At 43.9% G+C, this 16,006-nt stretch overlaps 1 protein-coding gene, 1 long non-coding RNA gene and 1 pseudogene across 2 annotated transcripts; 2 read left to right on the forward strand and 1 right to left on the reverse strand.

The window, feature by feature from the left end:
* The first annotated feature begins 351 nt into the window (after nucleotides 1–351).
* Nucleotides 352–2,615, forward strand: LOC115152941 (uncharacterized). The gene is made up of 3 exons (XR_003867611.1): nucleotides 352–378; nucleotides 600–671; nucleotides 2,504–2,615. It is a non-coding gene; the product is annotated as an uncharacterized LOC115152941 (long non-coding RNA).
* Nucleotides 2,616–3,323: 708 nt separating this feature from the next.
* Nucleotides 3,324–8,036, forward strand: LOC115153655 (target of rapamycin complex subunit lst8-like; annotated as a pseudogene).
* A 1,347-nt stretch (nucleotides 8,037–9,383) lies between these two features.
* LOC115153656 (BRICHOS domain-containing protein 5-like) lies at nucleotides 9,384–14,583 on the reverse strand. The gene is made up of 6 exons (XM_029699284.1): nucleotides 14,560–14,583; nucleotides 13,313–13,444; nucleotides 12,965–13,114; nucleotides 12,745–12,861; nucleotides 10,675–10,819; nucleotides 9,384–9,899 (listed from the first exon to the last, which is right to left on the reverse strand). Exons 1-6 carry the CDS (start codon nucleotides 14,581–14,583, stop codon nucleotides 9,805–9,807), a joined length of 663 nt encoding a protein of 220 aa, XP_029555144.1. The 3' UTR covers nucleotides 9,384–9,804.
* Between the last annotated feature and the right edge of the window lie 1,423 nt (nucleotides 14,584–16,006).

Below are 16,006 nucleotides of genomic sequence, written 5' to 3' on the forward strand. Positions count from 1 at the left end.
AATCCAGAAAATGCCAAACTTTGATGACAAAGTTTCATGACAACATTTTCCCATAAGAAGGAACGCTGCGCCACCTTCCTGTTCAACTGAGCACAGCACAAAGGTGAGTCCAAAAATGTCTTGTATGCTGCTGCATAAATGATGTAATGTGCAAGGGAGATATGTATATTGTAGCTAAGAAAGTAATACTAAGTGTATGTGTAACAGGGTTGGTTATGTTTCCACTTGCCTCTAAAGAAATTTGTATTTAATGTTCAAGCATTCTTATTGGTTGGTTCAACTCTGATAACAATACGACGTGTTGTGATTGGCCACGCTTGCAGCTACGGGGAGATCACGAACGTCAGGTCTTCCCAGTATGAAAATGTGATGCAAGGGGTAGGTCACGTTCTGAATACTGTTTTATATTTTATATTTTACAATGTGTACAAGTTCGCTGTACATTACTAATGTGTGGGTATATGGTACCTGTTAGGGATTGAGGGGCTTTCTGGGATGTGCTTTGGCATATGATTGCTGTAAATAAGTGTGTTAGCTAGCATACACCGATGTAATGGTTACATAAGCCCACTGCTAACACAGTTGTCTTCATGCTACAGATTTTGCCATCAACAGCCATCAATATCGTTAAGCCCTGCACAACTAACGTGCTGTTTCCCATTTAACAACAGGTATTTACACATGTTATATTTTGTATTGTATTTTTGTATTCTGTTCGCCCAGTATGAAAATGTGATGCAAGGGATTTTGCCATCGACAGCCATCAATATCGTTAAGCCCTGCACAACTAACATGCTGTTTCCCATTTAACAACAGAAATAAATTATGTTCAACTGGGACAACTGGCTGATGTGATTTATTAGGAGAAAACACAACGCAAGGAGAGTACGATACACATCTGTTACATATGTTGTGTAGTAAGCTTTTAGTAGTCCATGTGCCTCACCCTAATAATTTGGTTCCTTTCCCCCTCATAACTTAGCCTACTGTTCTGACTTGGTGGTGCACATGTAGCCTATAGCCTTTTTTAGAGAAATGTCATCATTAAATATTGGAAGAGCTTTCATTGTCTGCTTATCTGCCCCCTTTATTTATCCTACGGTTCTGACTTGGTGTACAGGGAGAATACTGTAAGAACGGCTCATGTTCTGAATTACGTCGCTGTACATTTCAAAAGTGCTGAACAAATAGTTATATTGACTACATCCATCTTAGCTCGCTCATTAATGTCTTATTCAAAATTACGGATTGCCTCTTATCTGCTCATCGTTCCCTTATGCCATAGTTTGTACATCTCAATTGTCAGTAGAAACCAAATTTGTTTAAGCAAGTCAGCCATATTAGCTATGTTTTTAAAAAAAATGTAAAGGCAGTAAATGAGGCTTAATAAACTGTTTCGCTGTCAAACCAGGGGCACCGCTGATAGCCAGGTGTAGCGGTGGTAAGGATTCACTCCATAGTGCTGAGAAGAAAGCTCTGCTGTTGGGACAGCTTTATGTAGGCACCGTTTGTCACCGTTATAGTGCAATTAATATATTCTTTAGTGTTGTGTTGTAGCTTTGCTGGCATGCATCCCCCAAAATCTTTTGGGAGTTTGCCCCACCAAGATTTACATGCTAAAATCACCACTGGGAAGGAAAGATGAAAACCTATTGCTAATTTATGAAGATTCTCTTCCTAAACATGTAAAGCTGGGGTAAATGAGATACGTGGTAAGAGCTTATGTGAACAGACCATTGCAGTCTCTTAAATGTAAAAAGTGGCAACGTGGCAAGTGTGTGCATATGGAATAAATATGTTGTGGATACACGTGCTGCAATTGTGGTGGGAACCACGTTCCCGAGTTCCAGGAGTGCCCTGTAAGGGTGAAGGTAGTCGAAGTAGCAAGAATCCAGGCTGTCCACCAGGTCTCCTATGCATAGGCAGTGTAAATTGTGGAAGCAAGTGCAAACAGTGGTGTAAAGTATTTAAGTAAAAATACTTTAAAATACTGCTTAAGTAGTTTTTTTGGGTGTCTGTACTTTACTATTTATATTTTTGACAACTTTTAGTTTTAGTCCACTACATTCCTAAAGAAAATAATGTACTTTTTACTCCATACATTTTCCCTGACACCCAAAAGTACTCCCAAATGCTTAGTTGAACAGGGTAATTGGCCAATTCACACACTTATCGAGAGAACATCCCTACTGCTTCTGATCTGCTGGACTCACTAAATACAAATGTTTCGTTTGTAAATTATGTCTGAGTGTTGGAGTGTGCCCTGGCTATTTGTAAAATAAAAAAAATAAAAAATTATTTATACTTTTGATACTGAAGTATATTTCAAACCAAATACTTTTAGACAGTTACTCAAGTAGGATTTTACTGGGTAATTTTCACTTTTACTTGAGTCATTTTCTATAAAGGTATCTTTACTTTTACTCAATTATGACAATTGGGTACTTTTCAACCACTGCGTGCAAATGTTTTTTTCTTTTTTTTCTGTTTTTCTGCCTTAAAGTTCCTCCGTTTTCACCCCACATGGAAGGTGGCGGCATGCACTTATAACGTATGTTTGCGGACTGCCATAATACAGAAGAAGAAGAAGACGACGAAGAAGAAGACGAAGAAGACGAAGAAGAAATAAATAAAAAAAAAAATAAAAAAAACGCCACCACAGTAGAACATATTTGCCACCACCAGTGGCTGCAGAACCTAGCCGGTACCAAATAAAGATTTGAATCCGGAACATATTGTACAGTACTTGTTGTAGTGGGGATCTATTTGACGCCTTTAAGTGTTTCCGGAAATAACACATGCAAGGGTAATCTTTACATAACGTTTGTCATTAAAATACTACACATCTTGGAGGTAAGATAATATATTTTTATTGGTGCTATTTGTACACGATTTGTATGACTGTCATCTGGACCATGCCACCAAATGGTTTAACAAACTAAATAGACAAGGCGACTGGCTAGCATAGCTAACTTTTCTGTGGTCCATCGCGCGATAGTAATACGAGTTGTCTCTGCGCTCTTGTACGTTAAATTGTAAATGATTTGCTTTAATATACTTTAGAAACTCGTCAAGATAAAGATGTTACTACTGTGCTGGAGAAAAACTAAATGTAGCTCTTGTTGACGTTCAATATCCAACGCGTGCGCATGGACCAGAGCTAAAAAAAAAAGCTAGCTAGGCTAACGTCTGGCGAGTTGTTGACATTGTAAATACCTGTTAGCTAACGTTAAGTAACAGTGATATAAAGTTATTGTTCGCTAGCATTATTGCTCTTCAATGCCTCTAATATTTTATGCTGTTTACCGCTCGTTTTACAGTGACAACATACCTGCACTCAAGCATGAATGTGAGCCAGGGGACAGTGGGAAGCGACCCGTTGATTCTGGCTACCGCTGGACATGACCACACAGTGCGGTTCTGGCAGGCCCACAGCGGCATCTGCACCAGGACTGTCCAGCACCGACTCTGTATCCTTACCTTCACTTGCTTCACACGAATTCATCAAGACCTTTCTTGCAGATTTACCTTCATTTCGTTTCTAGACCCACAGTTGTTGTTTGTTGTAACAACTTAGAAAGTGTTCCAAGTCTCCAATTCCTTCATTGGAGATATTTTTGTGAACATCCCAGTGAGCACAATACTTTTAAAATATGTATTTTGCTCATAGGGATGTTGTTTCACAATGACTATAGCTAGCTACCTTTTAATATGGATGTTGTTTCACAATGACTATAGCTAGCTACCTTTTAATATGCATGTTGTTGCACAATGATTATAGCTAGAAACCTTTAATTATATTCTTAACCAGTACTTTCAGCAAGTGAACTCCCTCGAAGTTACTCCCGACAGAAGTATGATTGCAGCTGCAGGTTTGTTCAGAAATAAAATATGCAAAACCATACATATAATTATCATAATTAACGTGGGCTTGACTGTGGGTCTTTTCTTCTGTTCCAAAGGTTATCAACACATCCGTATGTGTGATCTAAACTCCAATAACCCAACCCTGGTCATAAACTATGACGGAGTCAGTGGGCTTCCATGAGGACGGTCGCTGGATGTACACAGGAGGAGAGGACTGCATGGCTCGCATCTGGGACCTGAGGTACTGTTGATAATACTGCCTGCCTGCCAGCCAGCCAGCCAGCCATGTAATGGCATTCTCACCAAGCTGAACATTTCTCTGGTCCAAGGTCAAGGAACCTGCAATGCCAGAGGATCTTTCAGGTCAATGCTCCCATCAACTGTGTGTGTCAGTGGCTGCTGTCCAAACACTTAAAAGACACACCCTATCCTGTCACTCGTTCAACCTGCAATGATTGGGTTTTCAGCCACCGGTGGCTTGTGGGTGCTTTATATGCGCTACATTCAATTATGAGTGCATATCTGCTTATATTAAATATATAATTAGTAATATATGCCTACTGTATGATAGCTAGCAAATTAATTAGCTAACTAACGTTAGCCTGGGTGTGTCTTTTAGACTGCAACCAGTGTCTCAAAAGTGATTTGATATATGCCACCACTAGAGGGAGCACTGATACTGGACTGTCAGCGTTGTACTGTTAACTGTTGATAAACACCTAGGCTAATCCTAACTTTCTTTAAACTCTGTCTATTGTATCTAATTGATTCTCAATCGGGCTTGTGCATTTTCCAGGCTGACTTGATCGTGAGGGACCAGAGCGGTGTGATCCATATCTGGGATCTGAAGACCGATCACAATGAGCAGCTTATTCCTGAACCAGAAGTGTCCATCAACTCAGTCCACATCGACCCTGACGCCACCGACATGGCAGCAGTCAATAGCTCGGTCAGTATGCTTAACAAGTGAATTATGTTATACTGGACTGTACACTCTAATACATAATATACACTGAACAAAAATGTATATGCAAGGTGTTGGTTTCATGAGCTGAAATAAAAGATCCCAGAAATGTTCCATATGCACAAAAAGCTTATTTCTCTTAAATGTTGTGCTCAATTTTGTTTACATCCCTGTTGTGGCATATCAAGAAGGTGATTAAACAGCATGATCATTACACAGGTGCACCTTGTGCTGGGGGGGACAAAAAGCCACTCTAAAATGTGCAGTTTTGTCAGACAACACAATGCTACAAATGTCTCCAAGTTGAGGGAGCATGCAATTGGCAATCTGACTGCAGGAATATCCACCAGAGCTGTTGCCAGAGAATTTAATATTCATTCCTCTACCATAAGCCGCCTCCAACATCGTTGTAGAGAATTTGGCAGTACATCCAACCAGCCTCACAACCGCAGACCACGTGTAACCACACCAGCCCAGGACTTCCACATCTGGCTTCTTCACCTGCGGGATCATCTGAGACCAGCCACCCAGACAGCTGATGAAACTGTGGGTTTGCACAAACCGTCTCATCTGCATGCTCGTCGTCCTTACCAGTGTCTTGACCTGACTGCAGTTTAGCGTCGTAACCAACTTCAGTGGGAAAATGCTCACCTTCGATGGCCACTGGCATGCTGGAGAAGTGTGCTCTTCATGGATGAATCCCGGTTTCAACAGTATCGGGCAGATGGCAGACAGCGTGTATGGCGTTGTGTGGGAAAGCGGTTTGCTGATGTCAACGTTGTGAAAAGTGCCCCATGTTGGCAGTGGGGTTATAGTATGGGCAGGCATAAACTACGGACAAGAACACAATTGCATTTTATCACAGGCAATTTAAATTCAGAGATACCGTGATGAGATCCTGAGGCCCATATTCATGATATTCATCCGCCTCCATCACCTCATGTTTCAGCATGATAATGCACGGCCCCATGTTGCAAGGATCTGTACACAATTCCTGGAAGCTGAAAATATCCCAGTTCTTCCATGGCCTGCATACTCACCAGACATGTCACCCATTGAGCATGTTTGGGATTCTCTGGATCGACATGTACGACAGCGTGTTCCAGTTCCCACCAATATCCAGCAACTTCGCACAGCCATTGAAGAGGAGTGGAACAACATTCCACAGGCCACAATCAACAGCCTGGTCAACTCTATGTGAAGGAGATGTGTCACACTGCATGAGGCAAATGGTCACACCAGATACTGACTGGTTTTCTGATCCACGCCCCTACTTTTTTTCTAAAGGTATCTGACCAACCGATGCATGTCTATATTCCCAATCATGTGAAATCCATAGATTAGGGCCTAATTCATTTATTTCAATTGACTGATTTCCTTATATGAACTATAAGTCAGTAAAATCTTTGAAATTGTTGCATGTTTCTATTTTTGTTCAGTGTAGTAATTGTGATCTCCCTCCACCTCACAGGGAAACTGTTACGTGTGGAACCTGGCAGGAGGGATAGGTGACACAGCTCATCCCCAAAAACAAGATTCCCGTTAATAAGCGCTACTCCGTCCGCTGCAAATTCAGCCCTGATTCTACAACACAGTACAACACACATATCTTTTAAGGAATGTGTGCCTAATGCAACCTATACTAATCTGTAGTAGTCAGATTTGATTGCATGTCTTGTATAGTAATTATTATTATTATTATTTTTTTTTTATGTGACTAAACTGTGTTTTTCCCAACAGGCTGCTGGCGATCTGCTCGGCAGACCAGACGTGTAAGATCTGGAGGATGTCTAACTAATCTCTGATGACAGAGTTGAGCATGGAGTAACAACCCTGGCGAGACGTCTCGAGGCTGGATGTGGGACTGCCTTCTCTGGAGACTCACAGTACATTGTGACAGGTCAGTGCTAAGTTGTATTATGGTAATACTACGATCATTACTAAATTAGTTGTGTATTGACACTTTATCTAGCTCTGTTCCTGGAAAGCTACCATCCTGGAGGTGTTCACTCCAACCCTAATCTGATTCTAATTATTAGCTAGTTGATAAACTTAATCAGATTAGTTACAGTTGGGGTTTGAGTGAAAACGTACAGGAGGGTAGCTCTCTGGGGACAGGGTTGAAGTGAAAACGTACGTGGGGGGGTAGCCCTCTAGGGACAGGGTTGAAGTGAAAACGTAAATGGGGGTAGCCCTCTAGGGACAGGGTTTGAGTGAAAACGTACGTGGGGGGGTAGCCCTCTAGGGACAGGGTTGAAGTGAAAACGTAAATGGGGGTAGCCCTCTAGGGACAGGGTTTGAGTGAAAACGTAAATGGGGGGGTAGCCCTCTAGGGACAGGGTTTGAGTGAAAACGTAAATGGGGGGGTAGCCCTCTAGGGACAGGGTTGAAGTGAAAACGTAAATGGGGGGGTAGCCCTCTAGGGACAGGGTTGAAGTGAAAACGTAAATGGGGGTAGCCCTCTAGGGACAGGGTTTGAGTGAAAACGTAAATGGGGGGGTAGCCCTCTAGGGACAGGGTTTGAGTGAAAACGTAAATGGGGGGGTAGCCCTCTAGGGACAGGGTTGAAGTGAAAACGTAAATGGGGGGGTAGCCCTCTAGGGACAGGGTTGAAGTGAAAACGTAAATGGGGGGGTAGCCCTCTAGGGACAGGGTTTGAGTGAAAACGTACGTGGGGGTAGCTCTCTAGGGACAGGGTTGGAGAGACCTGATCTAGAGTAAATGATCGTTTTTGCGGTTGGAAAGTGACTGACTTCCATCCTAGTGTGGCTAGATTGATTTAACTGACTTTGGGCAGTTCTGACGTACCGATCCAATAAATGTGTGATGTATGCGTTACAGCCTCTTCTGACAAGCTGGCACGGCTGTGGTGTGTGGAGACTGGGGAGATTAAGAGAGAGTACAGCGGCCATCAGAAGGCTGTGGTGTGTGGAGACTGGGGAGATTAAGAGAGAGTACAGCGGCCATCAGAAGGCTGTGGTGTGTGGAGACTGGGGAGATTAAGAGGGAGTACAGCGGCCATCAGAAGGCTGTGGTGTGTGGAGACTGGGGAGATTAAGAGAGAGTACAGCGGCCATCAGAAGGCTGTGGTGTGTGGAGACTGGGGAGATTAAGAGAGAGTACAGCGGCCATCAGAAGGCTGTGGTGTGTGGAGACTGGGGAGATTAAGAGGGAGTACAGCGGCCATCAGAAGGCTGTGGTGTGTCTGGGCTGATGAGAAGGAGCTACTCTACAGCGAAGCTCTGTGACTGTAGATAAATATCCACACAGCTGTTTGTCTCACAGCGAAGCTCTGTGACTGTAGATAAATATCCACACAGCTGTTTGTCTCACAGCGAATCTCTGTGACTGTAGATAAATATTCACACAGCTGTTTGTCTCACAGCGAAGCTCTGTGACTGTAGATAAATATCCACACAGCTGTTTGTCTCACAGCGAAGCTCTGTGACTGTAGATAAATATCCGCCTGTCTGTGTCTGTCTCACAGCTTCTGCTTGTACAAAGGTTTTTGATTATTTAGGAGGGGAGAGGCTGTTTTTATATTTCTCAAAGGGACTACATTCAAACAGCCTGGGTATACAGGGAGAGAGTGTCATGGACTTGTTTGTCTTATAGCTTGGGCAAGGAGTTTCATGGTGGGCCACAGCTAGATGAATGTATTTAAATTCTCTAACTTAATCACAGGTGAAAGGTCTCAAAGTTAAGTCTAAAAAAATCTGATGGATATCTGGAAAGAGGACTGCATCCCACCAGTGACTGTTCAGGATATGAGAGGGCTGCATCCCACCAGTGACTGTTCAGGATATAAGAGGGCTGCATCCCACCAGTGACTGTTCAGGATATGAGAGGGCTGCATCCCTCCAGTGACTGTTCAGGATATGAGAGGGCTGCATCCCTCCAGTGACTGTTCAGGATATGAGAGGGCTGCATCCCACCAGTGACTGTTCAGGATATGAGAGGGCTGCATCCCACCAGTGACTGTTCAGGATATGAGAGGGCTGCATCCCACCAGTGACTGTTCAGGATATGAGAGGGCTGCATCCCTCCAGTGACTGTTCAGGATATGAGAGGGCTGCATCCCTCCAGTGACTGACTGTTCAGGATATGAGAGGGCTGCATCCCACCAGTGACTGACTGTTCAGGATATGAGAGGGCTGCATCCCACCAGTGACTGACTGTTCAGGATTTGAGAGGGCTGCATCCCACCAGTGACTGTTCAGGATATGAGAGGGCTGCATCCCACCAGTGACTGACTGTTCAGGATATGAGAGGGCTGCATCCCACCAGTGACTGACTGTTCAGGATATGAGAGGGCTGCATCCCACCAGTGACTGACTGTTCAGGATATAAGAGTGCTGTATCCCATGTGTGATTGTACAGGATATAAGAGGGCTGTATCCCATGTGTGATTGTACAGGATCTGATGAGTTCCAGTAACAAGACTAACTGGTGTGCAACATTTACTCTGTGGTGCTTTTGTCTTGTTTTTTTTAGTGTGAAGTGTTAGTATCTTTCCATTTTCTTTCTTTTTAGTACCCTAAAAAAGAGAATCTATACACAACTGTGGTTTATTGAAGGGATCAAGTCATTTTAAGACATTCCAGCAAACAGGAATGGTTACACACAACTCATCTGTTGTGGGTTACGGTACAGGAAGTAACAAGCACAAAAAAAGGACAAGTCTGCCACAAGGGAACATATTAAGGAAAGGTGATGAGGATAGTCTGCAGATAAACTTCACAGCTTGTTACTGTCGCTTATCTCTCCGAAGGGAAAGGACTGGAGCGGAGGCATAGGAGGGACTAAGGTGGCAGGGGCTGCAGTACTGAGAGTTAAACCGGCTCCTGTTCCCTGGTTGTATTCAGTGTTTTTTGGAGCCGGCGACACTCCGGTTTCTTAGCAGGGATGAGAAGTAGCACTTTGTTTCCCAGATCAGAGCTGGTATGTGCTGCCTGAGACTGGATGATGGCAGGTCACTCTGGCAGGTAGTAGAAGCAGACAGACACACAGATGTTACTAGGGAAGCAGATGTCTATGCAGAAGTAGACTAGACACTGTTTACCTGGACCTTCACAGAGCAAGAGAGAGAAGGTCTGTTACTGAACAAGCAGTTTGGTAGTAAAGACCAACAAAACCCCAAAGTATGCAAGTCATAACTACTGCCTGCTAATGGAACCCTATCTCCATTGAGATTTACTCACTTGGTGATTCAGAGTAGCAAATTCATCCTCTCAAATAGTTGTCTCAGTGCTCTCTGCTATAGAGAGTTAAATACTGTATTGGTCATCTACCTGCTGTAGTTAGGTAGCAGTGAGTTTAGCCTGAAGGTGGTTGTTCTTATTTACTGCTATGACTTTGTAAAGGTCACACAGCACTGTTTTTCAGGATTATGTTTCTCACGCTGTTCTGGAAACATCTGCCAGCACACAGACAGGGAGCAAGGAGCTGCTCTATTCTGGAAACATCTGCCAGCACACAGATAGGGAGCAAGGAGCTGCTCTATTCTGGAAACATCTGCCAGCACACAGACAGGGAGCAAGGAGCTGCTCTATTCTGGAAACATCTGCCAGCACACAGACAGGGAGCAAGGAGCTGCTCTATTCTGGAAACATCTGCCAGCACACAGACAGGGAGACAGGAACTTGTTTAACAAAAAAAGGGTATTTGCTTTGTATGACTATTGACTTCTCAGAATTGAATATAACGTTTGACACGCTTTAAAATAAACTTTTTCACAGTTTCATCTTTAATGCTTATGTCATTGTAAATGCCAAGGCAAGTGAATGTGTATTTAGCATGTAGCTAATGATGTGAAGAAGGGTAGTCCCACTCCTTGGTCTCACCGTTTTGTCTCCTGGTCCAGTGGATGGAGCTGTGTTGACACAGGGCCTGTAGAGGCTCCTCCAGGGTGGACACGTCCACCTGACTGCCCCCCATCACCCCCAGAAACTCTGTCTGTCTCTGGGTCTCATTCCCCAACAACACCGACTGGCTCTCCTGGCAGGAGATGATCACATTTGTAATGTTGGAGCACATTATTTCAGGATTATTAGGAAGGATGAGAATAATCAACATGTACACCAGAGGAGTTATGATTGTACTCAGTGGTTTTTCAAACAACAAATAAAAATGGTGTAAATTAATATTACATATAACGACAGAATGGTTCAAAATAGCTGTTGCAGACAAACTCAAGTTGTAATTATAGTGCAGTATCTTTATTAGATCACTTCAGTGGTCTGCCAGGTTATTCGCTCAACCCTGCATCATTCTGTCTCAGCTCTGGTCTCCCATTTGGCACAAAGACCATTTAGTAATTGCACCATGTACACTATTGATGAATCCGATAGGGACCACTTAACATGCCGTTATGCCTGAGCAAACCTTCTAACAACCTGTTTCCCTCCACTCTGAAGAGCATTGTGCTGCAGAACGGAGAGATTGACCCCAGAAAAGCCCAGGATTTCTATGAGGATTAAGTCTATCCAGTAAATCAGACACTGAATGACCACAATCAGATGCAGTGGCGGTTCTAGACCATTTAAACTGGGGGGGCCAAGCTGGGGCCAGTTGTACTGTTAGAGGGGCCAGTTACATTAGACGTTATTGTTGTCATATCATTTTCTTCACTGCATTGCAGGCATTAGCAGGCAAAATACCATGTTCATAATCATTAGTGTTCCGCGTTGCCACTGTTTAATAACGGATGTAAAAAAAGTAACGACAGCAAAAATTTGTTATGTAAAAATTATTTCATACTCCACATTTAGGGGGGCCACAAGGGGGTCCAAAATTGTTGTCACAAGGGCACTGCCACCCCCCCAGAACCGCCTCTGGTCTGATGCTAAAGTCTAGTTTTATGAGATACTTAATACCATGCGAGTCACATCTCAGATGACTCAGTAGCATGAGAAAAGGATGAAACACTTAGGATTTTGGCATATTTATCTTTTGGGAGAGCTATTCTATGTAAGTAACTAAAGTCTATACAACCAATGAATGATTGAGTCCAGCTGCACAGTGGCCCTTCACTATGAGGTAATGACATGAGTAGCTTCAGAATAAACAAGCTCTTGTGAATAGATGAATTAGCCTAGGCCTAACTTAGATAACCATTATTGAATTTTATATGAGCAAGTAATCATCTCATGAAGTAAAATAACTAATGAATAGGCAGCAAGGACACCGCTGGATGTCATCACGGCCCTGTAGGTTCACAGATCCACAGCAGAAAAGCAACCCATCCATTCTGTAATGACCATTGACATTGACCACATATAACCAAAAAGTTTAAAGTTGTCCTCTGCCAGACTGGCCCTTACCTCACTAACCAACCATAGTTTCTCCTCTTTCTCCAGTACAGCGAAGCCTTAACAAACCCAGTAGTCCCCAAACAGAGCGGCCATTGTGCAGGTCTGAGCCTCACTGCTATCCCAACCTGTAAGGGGAGAGAGGGGGCTACGAGGATCAGATGCCCTGAGGAATTCAGTCCTGGAGAGACTCACTACACTATAAGCATGTAAGGTCTTGTTCGGTCTATTACACCCCCCCCCCCCCCCCCCCCCCCCTCTGGACTGGGAGAGGAGAGGGATGCCAAAATCAACACCCCTAAATCCAATAGGGTCTGGCTGGGTATGGAGAGGGAGGCAGAAGTGGCACTAAGCTATGAGTCCCTTCCAATGATCCACCCCTACTGCCACTTCACACATTAGCAGCAACAGTGTGACTCACCTCAGCTCCAATAAAACAAAGGTTGGTTTGGAGAGTGGCTGACACGGTAAACTGTTTCTGCATACCCTTTAGTTGTTGCCATGCCAATATAAGTCCCAAAACGGCATAGTTCCTCTGAGACTCATATGATGTGAAATCCAAAGTAGTATGTTTCATACGCTGTTATAAATTGAAAGAGTAACCATCTTTACCTGTTGCGTTGATTGCTGGAGGAGGGAGTGCACATTTTCATAATCAGATCTCTCCATCTTACGCAGGAAGCAAGTATCCCGGTTCTCAGGCTTGTAACATATCGAACCCTGCACAAACATGAGTCAGTTCAGTGAAGAAACAGCCACACCAATAGAAAGGTCGGAGCTTGTCTCAGTTCAAAATACTTTCAACTCAGAAAAGTCTTCCTACATGTTTTACATCAAAGAGCACGGTGGACGTGTGGTTGGCCTGTGAGGTCACAGAATAGGTCACCAGGTTGTTGTGCTTGTCCACCAATGCTGATCGATTGATCAGGGTTCCAGTCTGATCCGGAACTGTGATTCTAACAACCTGTAAAGACTACAGTAGAGGGATCGGTTTACTCAGTGTAAACTCACTATCAACATTGTGATTGTACAAGTGTGAGTGAATATTTTGTCCATCAACTACAGTCATGTGTGCTTCTATGCTTGATTGGGCTACAGCAACATAGTATAAATTCCAGATACAACGCACTGCGTTCCGACAGGTGAATCGGATGTGAGTTGTCTCTCCTACCTCTTCGTCCGGCTGTCTGAGCCATAGATGGCCCGTGACGCTGAGGGCGATGATGACAAGGAGGAGAGTGGCACTGAGGGTCACCCAGAATGCCTTGTGTGGGAACTGGTAGGACACTGCTGGACCGTTGTCCTGAGGATGAGACCATTCACAACGACAGCTTATCACAATCTACATAGTCATTCTTGTCTGGGTGGGTGTCTGTTTATGGATTCAACAATATTGTTGACTTCAACAACACATTTTCTACAGTTGAAATGACCCACCTATACTCTGAGTACAGCACAAATAATATCACAACTTTGTGTTTCTATGAAAATTACCTTTCCAAGAGCAATATGTAATAAAAACAAACTTGAGGCTAAGGCAGAAGGTGTCATATGCTGAGGCAGTGAAGAGAGTAGTAGAGGAAGATGGGTCCAAGGTGAGTAGGCCAATGGAAAGTGATAGGAATAACGTGCTTCTGTAAGGTTGTTTTTTTAGCGTTCATTGCCATTGCTGTCAACTTTACCATAGGAATGGATCATAGATCACAGAGGATAGATGTGGTGGCAGCTGCAGAGATGTACTTGGGTGTACGAGATTTTACTGAAGAAGAGTTACAAGGTGTTTTGAACGATAGTGTCCTGTCCTTCCAGGCTGCTGGCCCTGTGTTGGATCAGCCAAAGTAGTGGAATAGCGGTGTAGGGTTAGTTGGTAGGACAATTTTTTTTCACAAAGTGTAATGAATTCATACTACAGAATAGTAGGCTGATGCACAGCCAATACAATAGGTGGCTGCATGCATCTATAACATTTGTTTGCGGACCACCATAATACCAAAGAAGAAGAAGGCAGAGGTCGGATGGCGCGTTGAGGAAAGTTTATGGGAATTAGTGTAAAACTGTAGCATTGAAGAATGGCGCAAAACGGGTTAAAGTTGTTAATGAAGATAGGACTCGGTTTGATAATGCCTCGTTCTTGTTGGAGTCATTTTTCATAGATATGTGATTTTGGGAGATCCATTTGCAGTCAAGGAGAGGGTGGAGGGTGTACTGGGAAAGGTGGAGCCAATCAAAGTGACCAGGAGTGTTATGGTGTTGATGTATTGTATATCACAAGAACAAAAATAAACTGTTTCTCTGGGAGTTATCAGAGTATGATGTAGAAAGCTTTGATTTTCTGAACAGGGCACCGGTAAAAGGTGTCATCTCTGGCGTCGTGGTGGAAATTATGGCTGGAAATCTAAAGCATCACGTTCCACGTACCAGGAGTAGTGGATGCAAGTCCATTGAACCTTATGGTGAATGGACAGACACGTTGCCGACCTGTAATTTTTGCCTGTTTTGCATGTTATTTTGGCATTAATACGTGTCACATATAATTTTGCAAACAATGTAAAATACATATATTGAGTTAATAAAGCCGCATACAAGCATCGTCTCTTTTTTTGCTTTCTTAAGGCAGCTCCAAAATACAGGTGTTTCAGCCTAGCTCAGTGCTTTCTGTGGTGGAGGGGCAGCCAGCGGAAAATACAGAGTGTAGGGGTTGGTAATCTTCTCTAGTTGCGCCGTGATTGGCTTAGTGTTCTGTCAGTCATGGGGACACTATGTCACCGCAACATCTACAGGGAGAGCTAGAAAGTTCAAGCTTGGGTGCAGCCATATAAACTCAGCAAAAAAGAAACGTCCCTTTTTCAGGACCCTGTCTTTCAAAGATAATTCGTAAAAATCCAAATAACTAAACAGATCTTCATTGTAAAGGGTTTAAACACTGTTTCCCATGCTTGTTCAATGAACCATAAACAATTAATGAACATGCACCTGTGGAACGGTTGTTAAGACACTAACAGCTTACAGATGGTAGGCAATTAAGGTCACAGTTATGAACATTTAGGACACTAAAGAGGCCTTTCTACTGACTCTGAAAAACACCAAAAGAAAGATGCCCAGGGTCCCTGCTCATCTAACGTGCCTTAGGCATGCTGCAAGGAGGCATGAGGACTGCAGATGTGGCCAGGGCAATAAATTGCAATGTCCATACTGTGAGACGCCTAAGACAGTGCTACAGGGAGACAGGATGGACAGCTGATCGTCCTCGCAGTGGCAGACCACGCGTAACAACACCTGCACAGGATCGCTACATCCAAACATCTCACCTGCGGGACAGGTACAGGATGGCAACAACAACTGCCCAAGTTACAACAGGAACGCACAATCCTTTCATCAGTGCTCAGACTGAGGCTGGACTGAGGGCTTGTAGACCTGTTGTAAGGCAGGTCCTCACCAGACATCACCGACAACAACGTCGCCTATGGGCACAAACTCACCATCGCTGGACCAGACAGGACTGACAAAAAGTGCTCTTCACTGACGAGTCGCGGTTTTGTCTCACCAGAGGTGATAGTCGGATTCACGTTTATCGTCGATGGAATGAGCGTTACACTGAGGCCTGTACTTTGTAGCGGGATCGATTTGGAGGTGGAGGGTCCGTCATGGTCTGGGGCGGTGTGTTACAGCATCATCGGACTGAGCTTGTTGTCATTGCAGGCAATCTCAACTCTGTGCGTTACAGGGAAGACATCCTCCTCCCTCATGTGGTACACTTCCTGCAGGCTCATCCTGACATGACCCTCCAGCATGACAATGCCAAGAGCCATACCGCTCGTTCTGTGCGTGATTTTCTGCAAGACAGGAATGTCAGTGTTCTGCCATG

The sequence above is a fragment of the Salmo trutta genome, chromosome 18 (genome assembly GCF_901001165.1).
Source record: "Salmo trutta chromosome 18, fSalTru1.1, whole genome shotgun sequence".
NCBI lineage: Eukaryota > Metazoa > Chordata > Actinopteri > Salmoniformes > Salmonidae > Salmo > Salmo trutta.